Raw genomic sequence first — 27,322 nt, 5'->3', positions numbered from 1 at the left:
TGCAGCATGCTTACTGTTACTGTTGCACAGCCGACAGTTATGCCGGGCGACTCAGCCTGGAAATATCATCTGTGTGCCTGGTTTCAGTCATTTATTGATCCAGCTGACCTGTCTTTTGATGCCTCAGAGCACCTGTCAAGGAACAGTCGGGCTGTTTTTTGTTTTTGCGGCATTAATTGTGCCACAAAGATGTTTTTTGTCACATTCTGTCACTGCATAGAGCCATGCATAGCATAAAAACACCTTTTCTTTTCAAAAGAAAAAGCCTCTCATACTCCTCGATGGAACTGCATTTGTAGAATGGTTGCACCAACTAACCAATTACAGCGTTTCCCTGAAGGTGTCACAGAGGAATAAAACCCACTCTGAGGCCAGGACTGATTATATCAACAGCATGAAATGATTCTGTGTGGAGGCAAAAATAGACCTCATTTACTCATTTTCATTAATTTGAATGAAGATGATATGCATCATTTTCTCATTTTGCCTAATTTGCATCCCTTTTTTTCATTATTTTGTGGCAGCAGATTCATAATTAGTGTGAACAAATCCATGAATGCTTGGTCACAAACTTTCTATTAAGCATGTGCTCAGTGTTGCTCCATCAGGACCTTTTAAACTGACCTCCGTTGCTATAAATGTCAAATTAAAGCTAACCCTCCGTTTGTGGTTATTAATCCATCCAATCAAACATTATATTATGCTTAGCTGGGGCGGGGAAAAGCAGGTTAATCAGGGTAGTCAAGGATAACTTTGAAAGAAAAGTGTCCAGGAGGCATCCCGATCAGATGCCCGAACCACCTCAGCTGGCCCCTTTTGACATGAGGGTGAAGCGGCTCTACTCCGAGCTCCCTCCGAATGTTTGAGCTCCTCAACCTATCTCTCAGGCTGAACCCAGCCACCCCTACGAAGGAAGCTCATTTTGGCCGCTTGTATCCGCGATCTCATTCTTTTGGTCTCGAACCCAAAAGCTCATGACCACAGATGAGGGTCAGAACGTAGATTGACTGGTAAATCGAGAGCTTTGTCTTCTGGCTCAGCTCCCTCTTCACCATAGCAGTCCGGTACAACATCTCCATCACTGCTGACGCCACACCTAACCGCCCGTCCATCTCACGCTCCATTTCAATCTCACTTGTGAACAAGACTCCAAGGTATTTGAACTCCCTCGCTTGGGGCGGTGACTCACTCCCAACCCAGAGGGCGCAATCCACCATTTTACAGCAGAAAACCATGGCCTCAGACTTGGAGGTACTGACTCACACTCGGCTACAAACCTCCCAATGTGTACTGGAGGTTTTGGTCTGATGAAGCGAACAGAACCACATCATCTGCAAAGGAACAAAGAAGTAATTCTGAGGTCCCCAAAAAGGAAACTATCCTCCCCTTGCTGTGCCTTGAGATCCTGTCCATGAAAATCACTAACAGAATTGGTGAGAAGGGACAACCCTGAACAACCCTTAGGTTATTTGGTGCAACCCAATTATATATATAGGGAGACAAAACATACACACTAATTAAATAACCACAAATCAAGAAGAACTCGGAAAATGCCTGTTTTTCCAGGTTTAAATTGACATTAAAAGTTGCATTTTCATGATCTCATAGCTTTGTTTCTTTTAGTATATTTTCAATGGATGGTCAGATTTTATCACAATAAAAGATAGGGCCAGATGGGCTCAGGGCTTGCTGTGAGGCATGTGAGGTGTAAACAACAAGTGTCTTGCAGAATCAGAAGCAGCCATCTTATCTTTTTAAATTATAAAATGTGATGATTCACACTTACAAGGGGATCAGTTTACACATCAAAGTGATAGAGGAATCTGAGATCGGCAGGTTTTTACTCTTCTAATGCAATTTAAATGATCTGTTTTGCAATTCATGGCTTGAGTCATAGTGCCTCTTGTACTGAGGATTTTACAATTAAATTAGCCTTTTTAAGTCTGAGTGCATCCATTTAATGTTTGTCCGAATCCAATCTACGGTGATGTTTTAACACTATGTACCCAATAACATTGCAATAATATTTTGATCAAATAACTATGTTTGATTTGTGAGCTAGTTTACCTTTTCATTGTTCATGCAAGTTTTCTTACTGCCCCACTGTCTTGTATCCATAAATGGATGGATGGATGGATGGATAGATAGATAGATAGACACTTTATTCATCCCCAAGGGGAAATTAGTTTGTCACAGTAGCAAGCAACTTACATAGAAGGCACAACAAATCCCGAGTGTTAAATATGCTGGAACTGTTAGTGAAGAGCAATCCAGTTAATTTCCATGGTGCTTCTCCACCATGCTGATCGTATTTATTTTGTACACACAGTATTACATTGTGATGTATAATCGGCCTCATGGTTACCTATGCTGTGATGAAACAAAAGTGAACAACTAGTTTTGCGTTGGCTTCACATATTGAACCAACACATTATCACTCCCAACTCGTCAAATAGACTCTTGGTAAGTGTCACTAAGCTTCAAACCACGACACTCTAAAGGTCAACCTCTAGCGTCACTTTTGGTCGAGTTTTCACTACTGGGTTAGTAAAAGAGCATGGTTGATGTTAAATTACTCTTACCCCATTATCATGCAATATCAGAGATGAGATGATTTGATTACATTTTTTAAGCACCTTGTTGCATAAATGCAAAAGCAAATGAAAACACGTTTCTTCTACAGTAATGCTTAATGATAGTAAGTTCATCTTGATATCTCACGTTTCAAAAATATTTTCTAATTTATGCATGAATGAATTGAATTAATGATGTAATCAGCATAAATTGGCATGTTTAATAAATCACACTGATGGTGTCGGGATGTGAGGCAGTTGAAGTGCCTCCTGACATGGTGTTGATTTCTTGTGTCAGACAGACACGCCTGCAGCAGCCGTGGGGCTCTCTCCCTGTAAATGATGTTGGCAGTTTGTATTGGCCGGGCCACAGATGCTTTATTCTCCTATTTGTGAGATTTGTTGTCAACATTTATGAGTTTTTGAATGGTTTCCCCAGATGTTCTACTGTATCTCAGTGGTTCATAAGTGCTGAGCTGCGCCTTGAAATACTGTTCTTCCTCTCTGGTGCGGCAGTCAGGAGAAAACGTGTCGTGCAGCAAGGAAGGACTCACACACAGAGAACAAAAGAGATTCAGGCTAGAGTCTGGATTTGTATTATATATAAACTGGAATTGTTACTAGAAACGTTGAACTAATTGCAATAAACAGAAACTGTATAGACTCAAGATTGTGGATATTTCAAGGCAAGTGTTAAGTTGCGTGACGTATCTTAATATTTTCCACTAGCTATTAAACTCACTGATTTATTGATCTATTTGTCTTGTGTTAAAGACATCTCCAGATCGTTGTCTAAAACTCTAATATAAAGGTCATATTGGATGATAACGAATGGTAAATGAGGTCCAATGTCAATGTTCAGTGCCAATGCAGAAGGTAGTGCTCTTTATTGAGTAGCAAGGTTTATCAATCTTCTGTGATTGAGTATTCCAGGTCAGATTGTACTGAAACCAAAAGACTTTTTGATGCTGCTTTGAACTTTTATCTGCATCTGAGAGTCAAGTGAAAAAAATGGCACATTTTCTAAGTCCTATCAATTATTTTAAAAAAAATGTCCTCTGTTTATGACTTAAGAACAGGTGAAACATGTTTTGACAGGATAATCCTTCTAAATTCCCTCGAGAAAGAAATATCTGGGAAAAGCAATTAAAAAAAAAAGTGTTGTAATACCCATTTTGGCAAGATTATCCTGGCAAAACCTCTTTTTTCACCTCTTCTTAAATCATAAACACAGGAAAGAAAGCACTTTAGATCAGACTCAGAAAATGAATCACCAGAATTGTATTTCCTCACCGTAGTATCGCTTTAAGTAAATTTAAATATCTACTATGTTCGCTGCTGTAATCCATATAATAACATTATATCAAATAACAGTGTTAAAACAATTTGTTCTGAAATGTGAAAACGATGAACCTACAGATAATAATCCCCATGATCTGCAGCTCCCCTCGACTTTACAGAGCTATAAAGTGAGTTTCAGCTCGCTCCAGTTGCCCTACCCACAAGTTTACTGTTCAGGTTCACTGTCACATTTGTTTTTTTTGGCTGCTGTTTTCAGTGAAAAAGCTCTGGTAGACCCACTGCACACTATACCTGCGCAGCATCAAACAGCAAACATACAGACACTCGCTGGTGAACACAGTGCAGCATGTAGTAGCTAAAGAGCCAGATATCTCCCCCGAGAGCTGGTGGAGATCAAAAAACAGAGCTAGGAGAGAGTAAATATTAGACTTACATTAACCAGGTGAATTATAATGATGCTCTGTATTTGCTGAATGTGGAAATAAGCAACTCTTTGCTAACGGGTTTGTCATACCAACTAAAAAGGTGGTGATACATGTTGTATGTTTTTTGGCCAATTAAGGCAGTTATTGCAGGTTTAAGTTAATTATTAAGTAAAAGAAAAAAGATATTTTGAAAACCTGTCACTTGTTTACTGTGTTTACAGTGTCTGTGTATAGTAGATGTAAAAGGTGTCAGATATATCATGGTACCTGAGTGTTGTATGTCGTTTTGATTTGTAAAAAAGAAGCTGTATTTCCCTTCTATAAAATATTTGTAAAGGGCAAAAGAACATGGGCTTAAAGCAGATGAATGGGTTTTCAAGGTGGATTGTGGAGATGGGATTTCATTAATATGCATACATGATTTGGTGAATGAACATTAGTGAAGGGTTCAGGTGTTGTATCGAATATTTAAACATAATTAACTTTCACTTATTCCACAGGGCTTATGTTGATGTGAAATCTGGCTTTAGTAGAAATGTTAGGCAGTTTCTTTTTTTCGGCTGACTAATCATGTTTCGACCCTTGAAATGCCAAACAGCAGACGCGCACAACAGAGCCTTGAAACATGTCTAAATGCAGTCCTTAAATACAGGCTCACGACATATCGATCACATTGTATACGTCAAATTAGTCTTGCTCATTTTTCCTTGAAGGTTAAACATGCTTTGTTCTGAAAATAGCACTGCGCCTTTTCCCCCTCCAGGAGATAACACCATAAATCCAGCTGCTCTGTAGAGGTTACCAACAATGAGCTGACTGTGAGAGTGAGAATAGGATGTTGACAAGACGCCTTTTCCTTTAAATATTAGTCAAGGTCAGCATTTAGATGTACATTAAATTCAAATACAGATCAAGTGTTGGTCCCCTGTTCACACCCACAGAGGTGCCAAATAATTGTAAGTCAATATCTCTGTGTTTGCAAAAGCATGTGTGCATGCCACTGTTGGAAAACCGAATGATTAATTATTTCAAAAACATACATTTTCAAATTGTTGTATGTGTACTTATACATCAACTATAATAGTGATATTTCAATATTAACATTGTGGCAATTTGGAAGGTGTCACTTGTACTGATGAACTCACACACGAAAAGTTAACTAAAATAAATACTGTACAGACATGTGCTAAAGGCCATTTTGTATAGTCTAAATTCAATTTGAATGTTAACATACTTAAATGGGAAATTCTCTCAACATGAATGAATAACTTGAAGTAAATATAACTTGAGCATTCATTAACTTCAAGTACAATAAATAAAACAGTATTATGTATAAAATGATCAAACAAAAAATAATAATAAAATCAGCAGCAGATTTTTAACCAAATATACAAGCAATATATAGAACATAATAATGTATCCTATTATAACTTAAAAGTTAACTTTTTGACAAAAATCAAGGAATCAATTTATTAGTACATTAGGGACCATTCTACTCAGGCTTATATGGTGCTAAACGTCAGATTTTCCATATTTCTTGGTTTCTCCCAATTAATCATAATATATAGCCCATTCTGGTAAAAAAAAAAAGAGAGAAAAGAATCAGCTGATTAATGATACTGTTAATTAAACTTTTAAAACAATCATGTAAACTAAGTTGCACTATCCAAATGTGTGGAATCATTGTGGCAGCATCTTGTTACAAGGCTACTGTTTTAATGAATGACAATGCGGTTCTGCTGGATGTGTAAAGATACAACTGTTTGCTAACAAATTCAAGTATCAACTTAAAAGGTGACAATATGTCACCTTCACAGCTTGATTTTTCCACCCACGAGTGGCCAAAAAAGATCAGTTATTACAAGTTCAACAAGTTTAAAACAAACAGGAGAGTCATGAATATCAATCAAGCACCTGTCCTGAGGAGAGGTCTGATCGGGCAGCTACTTGTGTGGGTGTCCAGCCCAAATACAATAGACGTTTTTTCAGTAAACAGTGAATCACTTTGTTTGACTCGGATTTTAAGCCCTGATTCAAAGAATATTGACAGTGATGAGTCAGTGACGGTCAATGCAAGGATAATACCATCAACAGCATCGCGTCCCCGGAGGTAAAGCGGGCTGGTCGGTAGACCAGAGGAAGATGTGAAAATGAAAACAAAGAATCGACTTAACAAACTGCGTGTGCAATATCTGTAGCAATACCTTATGGCTGTTAAATGTGCCTTTGTAGGGACACATTTAACAGAGGTGTGATGCCATGGAAACAGCTGCAGCTAATGATAATTGGAACAAATACGTTTGACTAAAGAAAGGTTAATGGGTTGCATTAACAATAGTCAATTTTGTTTAGTGTTCTGACTAACTGGCACACTTAATCAAAATAATCGGGGGTGGCTGTGGCTCTGGAGGTAATATAGTACAGCGCTTTTATATAAATAACCCTTTAATAGTGTGAACTGTACGTAGCTACAGGGGAGATTCAGCCACGACTATGTTTACATGCATGTGCCTACTGTTAGACAGCCTACAAATAAAACCAGCATATGCACTGTTGTATTACACTTGCATTAATTTTCCCCTCTGGAGACAGGCTCATACTGTCGTACTTTAATTGTTGTAGGCTGAGGTTCAAACCAACTTTAGTTCAGGCAACAAAAAAAAGCTGAACCTGGGAAAAACTTGATCTGCAACACAATTCATTATCATCTGGCCATGTCCTCTGTTGGCTAATCCAATACCATTGACTGTATATAAACAGTAGACGTGCCGCCGCCCATCGGTTTGTGAACTACGATTGTGAGGCCTTGAATTCTGTTTCTTTGTCTGTCGCCATCTTGGTTTTTGGAGCAAGAAGTGACATGAGAGAGTGGAGCTGGAGTGCATTGGTCACAGATTTTTTTCCTGTGACCAAAATTTCACATTTGTTTTCATGAACAAAAAACAGAGTTCAAGTTCTCAGACAAAAACACGGACATCTCCCATACTGCGTGGTAGCAACCCGTCAATCACAAGTTAACGACGTTAGCTTTATCGTCTATTTTAATCTAAACAAGATCATAATTGAGGAGAAAATCATGCTGTATTGATATTTTACCTCTTCTATACAATCAGACATTATTTTTGCAACCAGAGGAATCACTCCCCCTGCTGGCTATTTGAAAGAATGCAAGTTTAAGGCAGTTCTTCATTGGCTTGACTTCTCAGAACTGATAACAGTATTGTTGTTTTCAGTCTTAACACCTAGGAACTTGGTTGAACACTGCGAATCCGTAAAGTCCCTCTTTGTCAACACCATTGTTAACCATAATGTTCAAAATAAATTTGCCACTAAATTAATTCAGAAAAATAAGTGCTTTTCATGAAGTGCTCCCTTTAAGTGTCATTTACAATTATGATGAATAATTTGTGTGTCAACAGGGAAAACTCCCCAAATCCCGGTACATTTGAAAAAGGCATATTCACGTCTTTGTTTCTGTGCCCAGTGTGTGACACCAAGTCAGAGCCTTTAGAAAAGCATCGGCGCTGACCGCCTCGCTCACTCCCCATATTTCCTTGCAAATGTTGTTGCCATGGTGATGCCCCCGCTTGTCGCGATTAAAAGAGAGAGAGGAAGCCGGGACACTATTGAGCTCGAAGGCACTTCCCGAGATTGTCCATTTCCCTCTAAAATAGGCCAGGTACGGGGGATGTGGCGCGGAGGGCAGGCGGGAACAAATTAAACATGCGCCAGAGCGAAGAAGAGGCTCTGAGATGAGCTGCCAGTGGACTGGAGAAGTGGGTGTTGAAACGTTGTGTGTTCTTATAAATTAAGCTTTTGCTCTGATGCTGAAATGAGAGAGAGAGAGAGAGAGAGAGATAGAGAGAGAGAGAGAGAGAGAGAGAGAGAGAGAGACCGGAAAAACTCTGACATAATGACTGATTTTATTATGCATGTGGATAAACACCACTGCACTTCTGGCTCTCGGAGGCTCCTGTGGTACAAAATCGTTTTCACTTGTTCCCAATAAAGTGTGTTCCAATGAGATACTGTAAAGTCATCACGGTTTAGTTGTGTTAATAGTGCACTAATTTGCAGTGGCATAGTACAGTAAATAATGCTTTCACCAACAATAATCACCTAACGTTGCTACATTTCAAAGACGTCCAGAGAAGCCGGTCAAAAATAGTTCCGCAAGGATTCTTTACTGCGTTTCTGAGCTGGACCAATTGCTCCCATCGTCCACTACTATGTTTTGTCCTGTTGCATTGTGGAACAAGTGACCCTCAACACTACAGCAAATAATCATGGCTTTGCTTTTGTGTCCATGTTACCTGCATGAGGTAGATCGACTCGCTGCAGCTCGTTTAAAAAAACAAAACAACACACATGGTCCTCGGCTCAGAGCCAGCTCTTTTGAGTGTTGAGCGTTGGAGCAGCGTTTGCTCTTCTCATCTCACTTCCTTCTCCTCACTCTTAATGAAAGGGCATGCTGGTCGAAGATGTCAGTTGCTTTAGCTGATGGCTAGCTGCACTGACTAATTTCACATCCGGATAGGTGAGAGCGTCTGTAAAGGACACACCTGCCAACACTGCTGTCAGCAAGCGTGTGGAAGTAGCGGGATAATTGAGCCGCACTCTGAGATCTAATAGTGGAGAGGAGAGGAATACAGCAGTATAATGGCCACTTTGCTCACAGCAGGATTGTGGCAGGTGAAGCACAGGACCTTTCTCTTTAATCCAAGGACTCAGCTGTCACATTTGGATGTCATTAAAGAGACAAAGCATTCATTAAATGACAAGGCCATACTGTGTCAAATTACCATCAGGTATTGATGTGCAACAAATGTAGCGATTGTTTCTTCAGTCTCTTGATTACTGCTGCATGGGGCGGCTAACTTGGGGAAGTATTTTGTATAGGAGAAGTGTATGTCTGTTGTGTGTTTATTATATATGTGTGTGTGTGCGCTCCATGTGTATCGTAATGCCTGGTTCCTATGCCGAGTATGGAAACGATTGGGGAAGACGTGTTTGGAGATTTGGCCAAATTCCAACAGCTCTTTCGACTTGAAGACTGAGTCCTTGCCGGCCTCAGAGGCAGCGGTGGCCAGGTGATCTTGGGCTAACTGATGATCAAAGGGACAGATGGCATTGCCAACATCACTGACTGCCTGACATATTGGTAGGTAAAAGAGACACAGTGGCAGTTTCTTTTTTTCTGAGAGCCAGGGCATTAGTGTGATGACTGTGTGCATAAACCTTTTTTTTTTTTGGTTTGATGTTTTTGGGCCTTTGAAAGCGGAGAACCCGATTCATGGAATTAGCATTAAAAAAGCCTCCTCTCTTCTCAGAGCCACAGAGTACACAGAGATTATAATGGTGGAATCAGAGGAACCTTCTCACTCCAGCGATAAAATAGCAGATTCTCTGATGTCAAGCGAGGATAAACATCCACAGCGCAGCATGGACCAGCTCTGACCACTGTCCCACTGCTATCCGGTTCTGCTCCATCGACTCTCTTGCAGTCAATTCATTGTCTTCATTTACAGGCTGGTTTTGTAGATTGCAAGCTGGTCATAATTAAACGTTATGTCATAGGGATTGTATTTTACCAGGAGAGGTTGGAAGGAGATATATGTGAAACCTGTGGCTAACATTAGGAGAATACTCTAGCACATCATTAGCAAGCGTTAGCGTTATAATATGTTAAGGGAGTGCAGTAGTGACATTGTGGGCTCCATGGTAGCCTTGACAGCTTGAGTAGCAAAAGGTCAATTCAGCGTGACTCCCCCTTCTGCATTCACCAACATGTAAATAAATAAAGGGTTAAAACCAGGATGACTGACACCATTGCACTTCCTGTTTACAGTACCCAAAGCATGATGGGAACAAATGTTAATAAGAAAAGGAGGAACAACCGGAGTGACAAAATCCAGGAAAATTAGCTTTTTATCTCTTTATTTTTATATCTATTTACATTTAATTTAGTTTGTAGTGTGTTGAAAACCTGCTGAGAAATACCCGACCAATGTACAGTTTCATAAAATGTTTTGTCTTCACAAAGGGGCTCTCAAACATGAGCAGTACTAGTAAACATGACATTTTCAGAGGTAACCTATTCTGAAAACATCAATATAGGACATGCCATGCTGAGACTATATGCCATAAACCTGTGAATAAGAGAGTGAAAACTCAGCAAATACAGATGAGGGCTGAAAGGATTTTTGTTCAATACACTTTTCAGCATTAGCACAGAAGCTGTATTCCCTGGGTCCTCGCTGGTCCACAAATATGTGGTCAGGCTAAAAGGTGTGTTTCTGAAATGGAAAGACAGATTTTTTTTTTTGAATTCTCTTCGGAGGGCAGAAATGTCAGCGGGGTCACTGCAGGAATATTGCAACACTTTCAACTTGTTTCCCACATTCACTGCATCGTGATTTTAAGTAAGTGGAAACCTGTCTCACCATCCTTTAGAAAAGAAAAGAAGGTTTGCAGCTCATAAAAGTGCTGACATGTTGTTATGAGCAGTGCTGTGGGGTAACACAACTTCACAAGACATTAGAGTACTCAGTTTACTACTTTGTTGTAATGAGTTATGCAACAGGTTAGATTGAAATTCCAGTTATTTAGTCACAAATAAGGAATACACTTGTTAAATCATGGAGGAGATGCTCCCAATATCAACTCTAGAGTTTCTATCTTTCTATAGGATCATTAAAACAAAATGCCTATGATGCATAACATGAAGGCAACAGTGCCTGGCTGTGCTATCTAATGTAATTCTTATTTTTGGTAACTCTGTAAAGTAACATTCCCCAACACTGATTGTGATGAGTCCATTATGACACTCTGGGATGCCTTTATTTAAGATGCGTGTGCGTGTTTCATGCGCACACACAGAGATAGATGTGTTGGTATTTTGAGACTGCCGCCCAGTGGCTTGAAGGCGCCTTAGGGGCTCTCTTCAAATGAGGCACATATGCTGCATTAATTAGTTTTAGACTGGCAACCGAGTTTGGCAGGTGACAAAGTTAAGTGAACCTCTAAGGTTCCGTCTGGCTTTCACATGGTGAAGTAGACGGGGCCTGTGACATGAGATCTTTTTAATTAGTCTGTACGGCAAAGTTAAAGATTTTAAACAGGAGGTCAACAAGTGGCAGACATTTTTTAATGTAACTTATTCGGTGTAGTCATACTTTTTGGGGTCCAAAAGGTCAGCAGGGGTGTTGTGATATAGTGGTATTGATGATAACCGTGGTGATATTTAAAGTAATACACATATGATGTTGTGTCAATAATCCGGGGCTCCGTAAATTATCTGGTTGCCTTTTCACTAACTAATGGTTTAATTGTTCATTTTACAACCTCTCTCTCTCATTGTCTGCACATTGTGTAACGCCTCCATTAACCCTCAATGTGTTGTCTTTTGTTAATGTGCATGTCTATTAAATGGTAAAACATTTCCCAGATACAATGCAGTTTGTATGTATTAATGTGTATTCATATTATATGTATTTCTTCGTTATTAATGATCATAATTTGGTTGACACTCTGAGCTCCAAGCAAGCAGACACAGCAGGTGGTGAGCTTGCTGGCATTATGTCTCACAAGTTTTAGTTGCAAAAAAAAGATCCCAAGGCATGTGACCTGCATGTTCCTTGCTTTTGAATGCTCTTATTATAATTTGCATTTAGGCTCAGTGTTGTCATGACAGCAGCAAAGTCTTGCAACTTTCATCTGAGACAGTTGTACTGTATTTTATATTTTTATTTTTTAAGCTTGGCTGGGCCATTGCTGGCACGAAGGACAGCGGGGAAGAGAAAAGAAAACTAAATTATAGAGTTTGTAAGGAAACACCTTCACACAGTTTCCGAAAGAAGGAAAATCACATCTGAGAGGAAATTGAAATTGATTATTAATCGGCATTGCAAAAGTAGCCCCTTCTTCCCTATTTCCCCTTCAGCAAATGCTTGCTTCCGAGGCTTTGGCAATTCTGCCATTCTTGGTGTTGGCAGAAAAAACTGGAATACATGTTTTCCCATGATGCCACAACCAGGGCTTTGTCATTGCAAGGATATGTTTAAATATATATATATATATTAATAAACAATATCCTCAGCGTTTAGTGTAAATAGGACAAACCCAGTCGTGGAGATCATCCATTGTTACTGGCTTCCCTCACTGTTAGCAGCTCTGAGTCAACGTCGAGCTATTATGTGAGCTGTATGTTCTTTTCTTTTTTTTTTCCTTACACCAGCCATGCATGTAAACTGGCCTGAATTTCCTTTGAGGTAAGGCTTGGATTAGAGGCCGACACCCAGTACTCAGCCCTGTTATAGGGTTTTATTATCACTGGAGGTTTTTGTCAGCGTTGCTACACCTGGCGGAGATTGTGCCACAACACTGCTCCTCAAAGACCGCCAACATAGCATGACAAAGCCCGCATACAGAGACTAAGATAACAAAGAAAATATACAGCTAGGCCTCCATCTTTACATAATGGCTGACATCCATTTTTTTTTTCTAGTGGCTTAGCAGACAAAATTTGCGGAACAAAGGTCAAACCTCATAGAGTCCTTTTAATGCACTTTTAAATAACTACAAATGAAGACCATGTCTACTCAGATTTGGAACAACCGCCTTTAACACATTGCAGTTACTTTTATAGAGCTGTGATTAAACAATTAGAAGAAACTTGAATTATAATAGCCCTTTTGAGACTTCCTGACATTGTTTACATACACCCTTGTTTTCTCTGGTGGCAGCCTGTCTTTATGTATAGTGAAATGAAAGCGTAAACATGGAGTGTCCCTGAGAGTGAGATTATTCTTCTTTTTCTGGTAATGCGTAAAGCGTGCGGTGTGTCTGTGGAGCAGGGCTGCATTATGCAACCAGGCAATAACATGTCTCTCTCTCTCACCCAGCATCCGTAGCTAAACCTCTGAAAGATATTATGAGCAGTACTTCGTAGACATCCCGCGGTACTATTTTGTATGTTATTCAAGTATTCACAAACGAGGGATCGTAAAGACCGTAAAAGCACACATAGGACGGTAATCTTAAAACTTAATTGGATTTAGTCCGTCTTTCAAAGTGTAAGTTTAAAGTTAATACTGGAACACTTTAAATTGGAGTTTAAAGTTGTGGTGCAACAGAATTAAATTGGATCTGGGTTTAGAACAAACTAAACCAACATTTAAAGAAAGGTTTAAATTAAAACATGTCTTCATCTTAAGCTAGTTTAAAGTTTGGTGCAACATGATTAAAGCTAAAATATGATGTGATGGGGTTTAAAAAGGAATCGTTGTCGGTGAAACCCGGCCTTGGCTTTGTTTCAACCTTAAAGCAACTCAAGGAGAAAACAACCTGGTTAAGGCATCAACAAAGTTGGTTTACCTGAAAGACACATTACTCACTGTAACTATAGTGACGGATTAGAGAAGTCAATAACGTGTCATATTTTTGTCTCTCTCCTAATGCTCTCGGTCATGGTGTTTGCTGCATGCAAACTAGATACATATAGGTCTAGATCTGCAAATCCCTGCAACACTCTTTTATTTGTGGCTTTATTGAGTCATTGAGGGTTCGTGAAAGGTTTGTGTCGACAGATCATCTCCATGCACGACCTTGACCAGAGAATGGACTACAGTCTGTGTACTGCATGTATGTAAATGCAGCCATTGTCTCCGGCTCTTTTTCCAGGATTAGCCCCTCATTTCCTTGGCACAGTTCCTTCACCCAGGGATGTCTCCGCTGAGTACACAGATCTACACAAAGCCCCCAATGTAATTTCACTGATACTATTCTGTCTCACAACACATAATACACACTCTCCTCTGTTATTGTTATCACTATAGCAAGAGCAGGGGAGGAGACACAGGACTTGACATTGGGAGTCAATTTAATCAATGCCTTTCATTTTCTGTCACTTTGACCTTGGCGAGATTGTTCTCTTTGGATCGCTCAAACACAGTTTACCGTTTTCATGATGAGTAGCATCATGGCATTTTCTTTTCTAGTGAATACATGACCAATTATCAGTCATTCGTTTTGACCTTATCTCTGTTAAAGTCAAAATATTACATTGTCTAACACAAGGGAATCCTCAAATGTCTGCTGTCAGGCAAAACATATCATTCAACATGAGCACACATGAACGCAAACCAGGCTTCTGGCCACCTTTCACATCCACAGGCATAAATAAACCGATGAAATGACTGTGGCTGGAGGCAGCTCAGTGACAGCGGGATGGGAGGAGAGCGTTGGTGGGTGGGTGGGGTGCGGAGGGGTTTGATAATCACGCTTGAGAGAAGAAAGGGCAGTCTGGTAGATGGAGAAAAACTCCACTGGGCTTCTTCTTTTTTTTTCTCCAAACAGTGCCCCCATTAACAGGACTGATGTGCATCTCTGCAACAAGCTGCAAACTCATTTGGCCTTGGGAGCCATAGAGAGTCCTCAATGTGTTAGGATAAGTCACTCCTGAGACCACTAAAAGCCATTATTAGAAGGTGTTTATTGAGCCAGCCGTGGCCCAGATACGGCTTAATATCCTGAGAACAGTTATAGCCCATAATTATATTACATTTTGGATGAATACCGAACGTGATTAGATAAATGATGAATAGCTCTATCAGAAAAAAGAAAAAAAAACAAGGTGCAAGTTTTCTTAAGAGATAATAATGCTAGGAGTTGGAACATTTGCTTTCCTTCTCATGATTGCATTGTTTGAACCCAAAATAGATTTCATTACATGCACTAAACTCTTTATATTATGCGGAATATCACAAATGAAGAAATATCTTGGGTTCATTTGACAAGATATATATATATATATATATATATATATATATATATATATATATATATATATATATATATATATATATATATATATATATATAGTTTTAGCTTTCTATATTCAATGCAGGCCCACAGGTTTTGTGCCAGAAAGTACAAATTAACATTGAAGACTGGTGACTTGTTATTTTCAGAAGACAATGTCTCAGTGTAAAAGTGTGAATCATAACTGTCATTTTTCTTCAAACGAAGAAATAATTATAGAATGACAAATTATATGAATTCATATTGAAATGAAGTGTCACTGTCCTCTTTGCTTTGTCTAATTGAATTACAGTGAAATTATGTTACAGGCCCCCTCCCAACCTGCATAAGTGTAGAAAAGCTTGTGATAAAAGGAAGTCCAACATAATTCTATCTCCAATAACTCTAAAGTATGTTTAGATTTCCTCTAAACTGGTTGATCAAAATAATTTGGTAAATCTGAAGAAATGTACATCCTTCTACAACTTTAATGAAAAGGTAGGATGGTTATGATGGCACCACACATGTCATCATTCACCCATTCACACCCATTAATTCACTGATAGGAGGGGCTACCCTGCAAGGTGCCACCTGCACATCAGGAATCTAACTAATCATTCAGACGCGCTCACTCGCAGTAGGAACTGCCTGCGAGAGCAATTTGGGGGGTGTCTTGCCCAAGGACACATTGACATTCAATTCAATTCAGTTTATTTTATATAGCCCAAAATCACAAATGGAGGGCTTTAAAACCTGTACACATACAACATCCCAGTCCCAGGACCTCACATCGGATCAGGAAAACTCCCCCAAAAAATAGAAAAAAAAAGTTTCACAGGGAAAAAAGGAAGAAACGTTCAGGAGACATGGACTAGTGAAGCCGGGGATCAAACCCCCGATCCTCTGATTCCAGGACGACCCTGCTCTCCCACTGAGCCACACTCGCCGACACATGATGCATGAGTATAGAAGAGTATAGATGTCTAGTGCCATCTATACTCATGCCTCTTTATGCCTGACTCATGTCTCTTTAACGAACAGACTTCACTATTCAGAATCAGGGATCAGGCTAGAAAAAACAGAACTGTCTCTTGAATCAATGCAAAAGTTAAAAAATAAAACTTCACAACGTTAGCTTTAATCATTTAATTTTCAACTTTATTTGACCCTTTGGCTGCTCTGTTTTTAATGGTGCTGCTGTCTTTTTAACGTGAAACCCTTTTTTGACACTTTCGAAAAAGACTCAATAAATCTTAAGCTGAGTCGCTCTGTATGTAAGCAGCGTGGTGCGCTACCCGAGAGGCAAAAGATTCAACTGACATTTTTAAATAGGTTCAATGAATAGGTTCATCGGGACTTTAATTACATTCACTCTTTAACCGAGAGTGTTGTGGGCAATGGAAGAGGATCTTGAAAAGCCAATGTGCTCTTATGACACCCCACCCACATCGCAGCGCTGTAGTCCTGATTGCCCTTCTATCCTCAGGACGCGCGGGCACACCGGTGAAATCACGAGTACTTAATTAGCAGATTAGGAGATCCAATTAGGAGATCTCCTCTGTCTCAAATCAGGCCTCTGTCAACATGTCTTGTGAAAATGAGATACTCCGACTTAAGGTGAGCGCTTCTCTCACTACAAAAAAAATGAACACTCTTGATTGACTGTTGCATGCTTTGTTTAGCCCCGTGGATACCTTGTTTGAGACCCAGCTGTGATTAATCATTTATATTTCGGCATATTTCAAAGGCTCGATAAGTCCAGACAGAAATTGACGCAATATGAAAACATAGAGCTGGATTCTGGAATAGTGTGCTTGTGTGTTTACATGGGATTGATGCTGTAGCTTGCTTTTAAACTGACAACCTGTGACTTACAGTTTTATTTGAAAAAAGGCCTTTATATGGATTCGGAACAGAAAGCGGTGCTGTTGCTTGTGATATACAGTACTAATAAACACCACCACTGTGGTTATCATCTATCTTTTTACATCCCTACCCTCCTGGATTATTGTCCTTAGCTTCATCATAAAATCTCTCTCTGAGCAACATAACACACAGCAGCTATTTATGCTTTAAAGCGTTATTCATTCATGTTCGGTCACTAGGGAGCAGAACATCTTTAAAACAAGCTGCCCTGATGTACAGTTTTAAAGAGAGCTGCCGGGATGACATATATCGGTAATAATAGGTTAAAATCGCACTGGTTCCCTTGACAAAAAGCAAATAGAATTTTTCTATTGGATTTTGGATTATTGCAAAAAGTAAGCTCTGTGGCGAACAAGCATTTAAAATTATGATATTTACATATTTTGTTTCGACAGATAATCTTCACAAATGAACACCACTTTTATGATGTTTGAAATATAAATACAATCTCCAAAAGTAAAAAGCTAGCATGAGGCTTTTGTTAGCAACCGCCTTTGGTAAGAGACATAAAAGCTTCAACATTAGAGAGTGGGATATTTAATGATATATTTAATGTTGTAGGACGAAACTTTAAAATGTGTTATAGTTGTGTTAACCATATACCTTATTTCAGACATCAAACCAAAAATCCTTTAAAAAAAAAACATGGACTTTGAGATTAGGTAGCCAGAAGTGCAAACATGCACACTAATTTCCAGGTTTTATAGGACTCATGCCTGCAGCACTCGATTACATAATAAGCTAACTGTAATAAGCCACTGTCCACTAACTTAATAACTTATTAAGTATTTATATGTAAATGGCACCAGCCATTTTGCGATATCTGTTGTGTTTTTAGTCTCCACACATGCGCCACAGCACTTAACTGAACAACAGGAGTTACTTTCAAGGAATAACTAAAATTGCCTTTAATGTGCACTTCTTTGATCGCTAAAACAATGACCCACACAATTTTGACGCTCTATGTGAGATAATAACACAAATAAACTGTATTTCAAGAGGTGACAGTAATTGCTCATAATTGATGCACATTGATATGACATGCAAATTGCTTTTTATGGGATCGTTGGGACTGAGTGCTTCCAGAAAATGACAGTACAAGCTCTGCAGCTGTCATCCAGACAGTTCTTCTGGCTTATAAACAGGGCTCTTTAAAAATGGAACCCAAACAACCCTTTTTTATTTTTTGTTTGATTATGACAGAAATTGTTGACTTTGTCATTCCATCAATAACTTTTAATGTTAAGCCCTGTGTACCAAGGAAAAGTCACCTAAAATAGCAAAAATTATCAACAGTGGTAGCTCCTCTACCAAAAGGCTTTTATGCACATTTCTCCTTTTAAAGGTACGCTAATAAGATATATGAATCCATTTAACTGAACTTGTTTATGTTCCCATTTCCGTTAAATAGAGATGCGATAAAAGAAAAATAAAATTGTTATCATCGCCTGTATCGCCTATATGTCATTTAAATTTCAAAGGCATTAGCACCATTAAAACCAAGATGTCATGGATAATGATGCAACTGAATGTCTTCTCCTACTCTTTACTACAACTTTGACTGTATATTTTATGAAAATATACTAACAAAACGTTTATGCTACAATTTATAAATATATACTCAGGTAGCCAGGTTTACTGTTTTAATGATGTATGTTTGCTGGGAATTTTGAATCAAAATACAATGTATTTCCACATAGCCATGTTACAATAAATATAAATCTCCCAAAAACGTTTGAAATAGCATTTAACAAAAGAACACTCCCTTAATACACAGGCAGATACATGGAGAATGGAAGGTCCACAGTATTCTGCGAGATATTCCTTAGATTAGTTTCAGTAAACTGAAGAGAATGATACAAGTATTGTAAGTATTGTCGCCTTTGTATTTTGTGGAAGACTTAATTGATAAAATACTTCATAATAGCACATAGTTTTGACAACATACGGATGAGTTATGGATACAGACAACGGTTATCTTTTCGAAACAATATAACATGCATATATTCTATGGATGACCATTTTTCATTGTTCTTAGGGCTTATTGTTGCTGCGGCATAAAAGACCTGCAAAGGACTAGAGCCAGCAAATAAGTTGAGCTTTGTTTTCACTTTGATTTTTGGGAATGAGACTGTTTGTGTGCTGAATAATTGAATCATACATTTATTTTCCATTTAATAAAAATAAAAAAAATAAAAGTTTCAGAAGACTTTACTGCAATCAAACCTGGAAGAGAAAACAGGGACTCAAGGAAAGCTGCCAGTGCTGAAAACACACACCACCCGAGCAAAATCTACTTTGGGAAACAGCACACACACACGCTGTTTTTAAATATGTCGCGACACCAAGAATATTTCTTAGCGGGATACAAACTAAGTGCTTGGACAAAAACATACACGTATTAACAAACTGTCTGCTCGGTAAAGAGAAGACGAGTACTGCTGATTCATTAACACCCATTTTGGAAACAGGGTTTATTTCTGAAACTAAACCCAAATCTCAGCCAGCAAATTAACAAACAGTTAATAGAGGAAGAAAGGCACCTGGATTAAATAAACATAATTACAAAAAGTACCCGACAGTGAAGCGAGAAAGGATCATATTAGTTTATCACAACTCTGGTCTTCTCGTCGTTTTTTCGATCATTATCAGAGATGATGACCAACCAAGTTAGTCATTCTCAGCTCTCAGTATTTAAGCACAGTCTTTATTACCCAACTTATATTAAACCATGAATTATCCTTTAAATTGCAATTTCCATTGACTACTTCTGTGCCCGCAGTGTGATGAATCATTTGGTCTGACAGTTTACTGGCCATGAAATATATGATATTCACGGTCCCCAGATAAGGATTTCTGTACATTCTATGATATTTGTGTCTCTCTACGCCCTCGTGTGTCTCTCATCTTGAAAAACAAAGACACCTTGCCAAGTATTTTTTAAATCAACCTCCTCAAACCCACATAACTTTATTTTAAATTCTCGCGGAGATCCCAAAGTTTCCAAAAATAACAAATATGTCAGGCTGCATTTTGGTGAAATGTGTATGAAATTATGTATACGACATATACAATATTTCTTTTTGATGGGATGGTTATGAAAAAAAGATGTATTGGCTTTTAATATTTCTCTCAGTGTAAGCATCATACAACTTCAAGCTGTCAGACTCAAGGATTTTATTTTATTTTTTTAAGATGTTTTTTGGTATTTCTGCTTCATTGGGTAGGAGAGCCACAGGAAAGGCAGAGGGGCGAGAGAGAGGAGATGACACAGCAAAGGAATCAAACCTGGGCCACTGCGGTTAGAACAGCGTTCCATACCAGCATCGTGTTTAATTAATGTCGATTTAAAATGACGGCTCTGGAGCTAGGATGTCTCATTTTGGTAAATGCACGTTGCGCCTCGTCCTCGCCCTCATCTGCTGGCATCTCAGGTGCGAGGGGCAAAGGAAGGAGGAGAGAAGGCGAGGAATCGAATTGAGGACGTACAAACTGAAGGGATGAGTAGAGCCCCAGGTGAGGTACCGGGGCGCCTCAAGGATTTCTAACCTGAAAGCAACCTGCAGGGGGTAAAAGTGATACCAATGTAGTTCACTGTGTACTTTCAAGCTCTTTCAGAGTAAGAGGAGGTGTTAGTGACCCCAGAGCCGTCCCTCTAGCACCACCAACAGGCCAGATCAGCTCCATTACTGGGAGGGCTCGAAAGGGCCAGTCATATTCACACAGGTTAATCCACAAGGCAGAGTTTATAATGGGATGAGGCTGATGTGATATGATGTAGACTTATGAACATTCATGTTCCCCCCCATCCCTTATATGAGTTTTAACCAGAACTATTTGATATTGACAACCAAGAATCGTTTATTGCATGCGTCCAAGCTACCCCCAGCACTCGGCACCACGCCGCAAACACCTAACACACACTCTCCTGCTTCCCCAAAAGCCACAGTCCACATTAACATCGTAATAGGAAAGTGTGTTAAAGCACAGCTTTAACAGCCTGACAAGAGCGAATTGGATGTCAGAGGGATTCCTGCTCAGTTTAATTGAATCTGCCCAGCGCTGAAAAAGAAAATCTAAAGTCAAAATAACCTATTAGATCCATCAGGTAATGTTTTGTTGAGTTTGACAGGTGGCCCTGCTCTGCCTCCCCCACCTCTCTCTTTTATTCCTGCAGGTTATAGCGCCGCTGTGTAGAGGTGGGTGGTAGCTGATGCTATCCATGATGTTTCTCGCTCTGTTTCTGTTATTCGTTAATAAATTGTGGCCTGCTGCTTCTTTTTTTCCTTGAGCTCACTCAAATCCCTTGAGTGTAGAACTAGGCTGGAGAAGCGTGTGTTGGGGTTTTAGTGAGTTACTATAGCTAATGGATTGTGGGGGCTGATGGTTTCCTCCACGTGATCCGATTGCTAAGAACTGGCTGGTGTTCAGTGTTCTGACTTAACTTTTTCTGGCATTCTCTATTTTCTTGTCTTTAAAAAAGACATTATCGAGGAAGTGAAGGTTAAGTGTATGGTGTAATGGTATCTTAATAAGCTGAAAGCACAGAAATGCATTAGTAATGTACACATTATATTAGATACCAAAGTGCTAGGTGGCTTGCGAATTAATTCCAGGTCACATCTCAATGCAACACTTAAGCCAAGTAAGTTATCTTCTCTCTGCCACCTTCACCTTCACCTCCACCCTTCCCATTAATTTAACTACAACACATCGTGTGGGCTTCTGATGACAAAATGTGCTCCTCCTTTGTGCTGAGAAGAGCCAATCGCATACACAAGCGGATATTAACTTTGGCTTGTCATGGATCCCTACACTTGATCAATAGCTTTCACATTGGATTACAGCCAAGAGCTTCAGGGGCTTTTATGTCCCGCCCCTAGCAGGGTTTATTTTTGTTAAAAAAAAAATCAACAGTCCTACGCAGTGAGTAATTTGTGAATATGTTGTTGTGTGCACGGTTGTCTTAAAGTTTCTTCTTCATGTTTTTTTCCAAGATATTTTTTAAACTGACATTTGATACAAGAAACAGATTAAATTGAATGTTAGGGAATGGTAAAATAGGAAATGCCTGTGACTCAACATGTGCTGTTGAGTCACAGGGTGAATGTCGCACGTGTCTCCACACTGCACACATACGTGTTAGGGAGGAGCGCACGCATAATAGGAGCAGACGTGTTAACAGAGGTTGATTATGTACTCCATTGAATGCACAGAGGTAACTGTCAGAATTATCTCTGGTAGAAACGGAGGCATAGCTCAGATCGGATTTACAAAAGCTGCAGGGAACAGCCGATCCATTAGCTATACTTTCAGCTATGCCTTGTTACCCGGGTCAACATAGAGAGGCACGACCATTCAAACCTATGGACAGGTGCATGCCAGAGATTACGTCACAACTGTCTGTTAGCGCACTGCCATGACTTTTATTTTACATCAAAATGTTTCTTCTTTTCTTTTTTTCACAGCTCTACCTTTGTGAATGAAACATGCTTCACAGATAAAACTGCCTTCCCTTTCCCTAATAACGGATTATTGGACACAGATATGAAAGAATTAGGCTAAACAGAGTGAGATTACGAAATCATAATTCTCCGAGCATTATTCTGAGTAATAGTAATGAGCTCTCCTTCAGAGTGTGTCTGGAGGGCAGTCCCAGGAGCTGACTGTGTAATGAGCTGCTGCCTGAGTAAATCAGGCGCAAAATACACAGATTGCGGCAGCAAACTCGGTGAACGTCGCGGCGCACATTTACGCAACGCCACTTTTTTAGTGAGTGATTTCTCACAGCCCAGCAGGAGCATCGTCCAATCAATTCCTGATTGCAAAACCAAACTGTTATCGCCATGGCAATTCTGGAGAGTGGTTATTAAAAATGTTGGCGAGATAAAACGGAGCCAAACTGGTCCCGGGAGTATAACTTCTCATTGCAAACAAAAGGGTTCATGCAACGCAAATTAATGGGTTAGGTCAAGAAGTCAACTTTTTTTAATAAAAACAAAAACCAGACCAGTCCAAATTTAGGCTTCGGCAGATATGGTTGTCCACGAGGCAAAGGGAAATTGTTATGTTAAGTTATGCATTGAGATGGTTAAATTCACGATGGTTGGGGTTCGGTATGTGAACAAGTTAATTAGAGTATCCAGTTTACAATTACAAGACAATTACTCAATTACAGTGGGGTCCATGGAAATATGTTTGTCAACAAAGATACTGTACTCTTTGTGATAAGCAGCCATTGAGATCTGACATATTTGACCAACTATTTAGTCTTGTGGAACTTTTTTCATTCTGGTCATGAGTGTGGGCACTGCGGCTCCAAGGGCCCTGCATTTAAAGGGATTTTTTGAAGTGCGGTCCTATAAGGTACTTATCCCTACTTAGTGTATTACCTGCTACTAGACGGCTGTCGGCATGCTCCTGAGTTTGGAGAAAAGTTTGGAGTTGAAGTGTACGCTATATTTAGAATATTTTCACGGCTCTATCTTGCCATCACACAGCCCTCCTCAACAGGGAACTGAACCTGAAGTGAAAGTTATCCATGCTCTCTTCAAAGCCAAATACAGGATAGATACGTTTCAGTTCAGTTCAGTTCTCTTTCGCAAAATATATAAAATATAGCATCCATTTTTTTCAGCAATTAAAATATTGTTTTAATGGATTGAAATACATTTTGCTGCTGCACCCGTCCACAACAGAACATTTTGCTTTGCTGTTTTTCCAAATGGTGGCGTGCCAACCGCCATCTACTGTACAATACACTGGCAGCAGATAAGTACCTGATACAACCTTACTTACAAACACATAACTATCATTTTAAAGTGACATCTAGATGCCTATCGGCACATTTGACTGTCAGACATCCCAGCAGAGATGTGGTGGCTGACTGCTATTCCCACAATGTAACACTGAGAACTGTCGTCTACCCACACTGAGTTTCTCTTTCCTTTGCTTTTCAGATTCACGAGCTGGAGAAGGAGCGCCCAGAACGGTGGACCATGCAGTGATCGGAGGAGTGGTGGCCGTGGTCGTCTTCGCCATGCTCTGTCTACTCATCGTCTTGGGGCGCTACTTCGCAAGACACAAAGGTACTGGAGCTGAAAATACAGCTTCATAAGCAGAGCGAACACATTCATGCTTGCTTTCCAACTAAAGCTGCATTGGGACAGATTATTAAATACAGCATGCAGGAGGTGACAGCAGAGAGCGAGCGCTGGACTCAGCAACATGGATAGACAGCAGTAAACTAGTGCAATCAGTCAATAAAACACCGGCCCACCATCACACATTACAGCAATGGTACTGTAGTTGTAGAAAGCCGGAGGTGGGTGGGTTATAAAGATACTGTTGGAGTTTGACTAACAACCACCTGGCAAATAAATCTCTTCCTCTTTATTTGGAGACCATGGGACAGGATGTACGAACTGGGTTTGGAAAATAAACACATGAAAGCCAAAAAAATGTATGACTACTTCACAAACCAAACCGTCCTTATTCATACGGATTAAAGGGACTAAAAATAAATCAACAAACAGCATCAATTAAAAAAATAGATATAGAAATAAATAATGAATACCAAAAAAAATACAGAAAAACTCAGTAAATTAAAGAGGCAGTTTACAGAAAATACAGTGTTTCCATACGACACTTAGCACTAGCATATATATTCTATATGCTTATAGGAATAATATTAAAAAAAGTCTCTAGAAATAGTCACAAACTGCAATCTATTGGTTTTGTGTTGCTCAGCATGACAACAATGGCAATGGAAAGTCAATTAGGATCCTTTTTCGTGATGAACCCACAAATGAAACGCATCCATGTGACTATGCAGCAGTCAAAGTCACATGGAGACCACTTTGCCTAATGGCTTTGTGTGTGGTGCGAGTTGTAAGCTGTTAAAATAGCAGTGGATGCCAGATATGAATATTCACGGAGAGCAATAATGATAGAGAAGAGATAAAAGAGAGATTTTCTTTTTTCTTTGCCTTCTTTTGGTTGCTACACTTATGCAGAGACACGTTGAGATGTGAGACTGCAAAAAACTAAGGCATCTTGAAGCAACCCATAACCATGAGAACAAATGTGGAGTAGAGTGTATGAATCGGCAACAGGGGCGGATCACAGCATGTATATCAATATGTACAAATATCCCAAATTCCTCGGGTCGGACACCTTAAAGTGCCGTTTTTAATTGAGATTTAATCTCCAGCGGATGTATAATATAGGCAAACATTTTGCACCTATAAACAAGACATTGTAATTATACAGTACGTGAGAGTATAAAACAAGAAGGCTGCTATTCGCATCTGAGTTGAACTCATTTATGTACGCCAATCTTTTTTATATTTAGAACTTAACAAATTCTACAAAGAAGGCAACGGATATGAGCCAATCAGAGGCTGAGTAGGGTGAAAAGAAGCCAAAAGAAGAAGAATGGAATGGAAAAATATGCTCAGAATTTGTCTATTTAATCACAATCTCAACATATCCCGGGTATATATTCTTGCTATACAGTGAAAGCGTGTGTCAATTATTGGATGCCTGGTGTAGCCTCCGGAAGAACTCAGTTCAACAACTTCTCTCGTTCTCTAAATTTATTTACTAAATGATCACAAGCAAAGTAATAGGCGCTACAATTGCAAAAGCTGTGAGTGGTACAGCAACACGCAGGTTGGGCACAGAACAACTGCCCCACAAACGGAAGTGGGGCCTTTTCATACACAGGTTATCATCACAGGTTTGTCTCGCCTCGTCCTAACATCTGATTCGCTCTATCCTGTCAAGAGGAGGAGAATCCCGTGTTCTCATCTTTTCTCACAAGACTGGGATGTGCAACGACCGGTCTGCTTCCATAATGTCAATATACTGATAAACAGTTGTGGGTGTTGAAGTGCGCAGGCGTGTGACTAACTTCCCTTGAGAACTGGACATTTCATAGACACAACCAACTCCAGCTGTGTTATACTGACCTCGCTAACCTGAACTTTAATAGACATGAAGAGTAATGGAGAATAACAGAAGAATATAAGGATTTATATTATCAACAGCACCATCTTGTCTCCATCTACTCAAGCTGAATTTGGGCTTTTACTTCCGCATTTGAAGTGCCCATTCTCATTCGATCTGGAATGTCGCCTCCGCTATCAACCTCTGCCGTTATGGGATGTGAATAAATCTTGTAAATTCAGTTTTAAGGGGATTGCTGGTTCCTTTTTTTCTCCCTCCTCTGAACTTGACAAGGTTAATTTGAAGGTGTGAGCCATGCTCCTCCACACACTTGAGATCATTCCGAAACCCTGATTCTCATGTGCCAATTTGAATGAAAAGTAGGGGGAAATGATGTATAATCTGAATATTACAGCTCGCTGGTGTTAGGTTTGTGTAAATGGCCACACGGAGATGGATTTACATAATTAGGTGCTGAGGGATGTAGAGGCACATTTTAATTTTTTTGTATCATCTACGCAGCAGGCTATCAACCCAGTCTGTGACTCTGTCCTTCATCCCCTCAACCTCAGGTACCTACTTCACACACGAAGCCAAAGGAGCAGATGACGCAGCGGACGCGGACACAGCCATCATCAACGCAGAGGGTGGCCACACCAATTCGGACGAAAAGAAAGAGTACTACATCTAATCAAAGGCGGACCCCCTCACTCTAGTGTCCTCTTTGGGACAACGAGCTGTTTTTGGGGCCGGGGGAGAGGGTTGTTTGACGGAGGGGGTTGAGTTGGTTCAGGATCACGTTTAGTGAGAGTAGAGGGTATTAGGGAGTAGAAGAGAGGTGGAGTTTTAAAAGAAAGGCCTGGTTTTAAGCCGTTGTTTAGTCTAGTCTGCAGATGTAGATGGAATGTTTTGTGTGTAAAAAAAAAATTAAATCAAAAAAGGACAAAAAATGGGAGGACTTGGGTTTTCGGTAAACTGAGAAGGGGATGTGGGAGGGAAGGCTGCGCCATACGTTGCCAGAAATCACTGTAGAGAGCTTCACCATTTCAACACCTCCCTAACTGCTGGTACGAATTTTATTTAGTTCAACCATTTGCAGAAAATTCTGTGCCTTGTTCTATCCATACTTTTGGATTTGTGTTGATCCTCATTTGCATAACCTTGTTGCTCTCCTTTTCCCCGTCTCATCTTTCCCACTCGTAATCATTGATGTGCTGTTGGCTTTTTTGTATGAGGGTAAAATTACACAGCCACTTTATTCATTTCCCTAAATGTGTCTGCACACGTTTCCTCTACTGCATAACAAAAACTCTTTCCAGTATACTGTGATTTGTCTCAAGCCATTAC

At 39.7% G+C, this 27,322-nt stretch overlaps 1 protein-coding gene across 1 annotated transcript in view; it reads left to right on the top strand.

Annotated features, from left to right (window-relative positions):
• Nucleotides 1-26,666, top strand: part of cadm1a (cell adhesion molecule 1a) — a gene marked incomplete at both ends in the record, with an annotated part of 80,314 nt that extends 53,648 nt beyond the window's left edge. Inside the window, 2 exons of the mRNA XM_079237814.1 lie at nucleotides 23,986-24,114; nucleotides 26,548-26,666. Coding sequence (XP_079093940.1) covers nucleotides 23,986-24,114; nucleotides 26,548-26,666 — 248 coding nt within the window. The remainder of the gene's footprint in view (nucleotides 1-23,985; nucleotides 24,115-26,547) is intronic.
• Nucleotides 26,667-27,322: the final 656 nt, after the last annotated feature.

The sequence above is a fragment of the Taurulus bubalis genome (genome assembly GCF_910589615.1).
Source record: "Taurulus bubalis genome assembly, chromosome: 2".
Classification (NCBI taxonomy): domain Eukaryota; kingdom Metazoa; phylum Chordata; class Actinopteri; order Perciformes; family Cottidae; genus Taurulus; species Taurulus bubalis.
The sequence above is the reverse complement of the archived record's forward strand: the minus strand, read 5'-3'. Positions and strand labels throughout refer to the sequence as shown.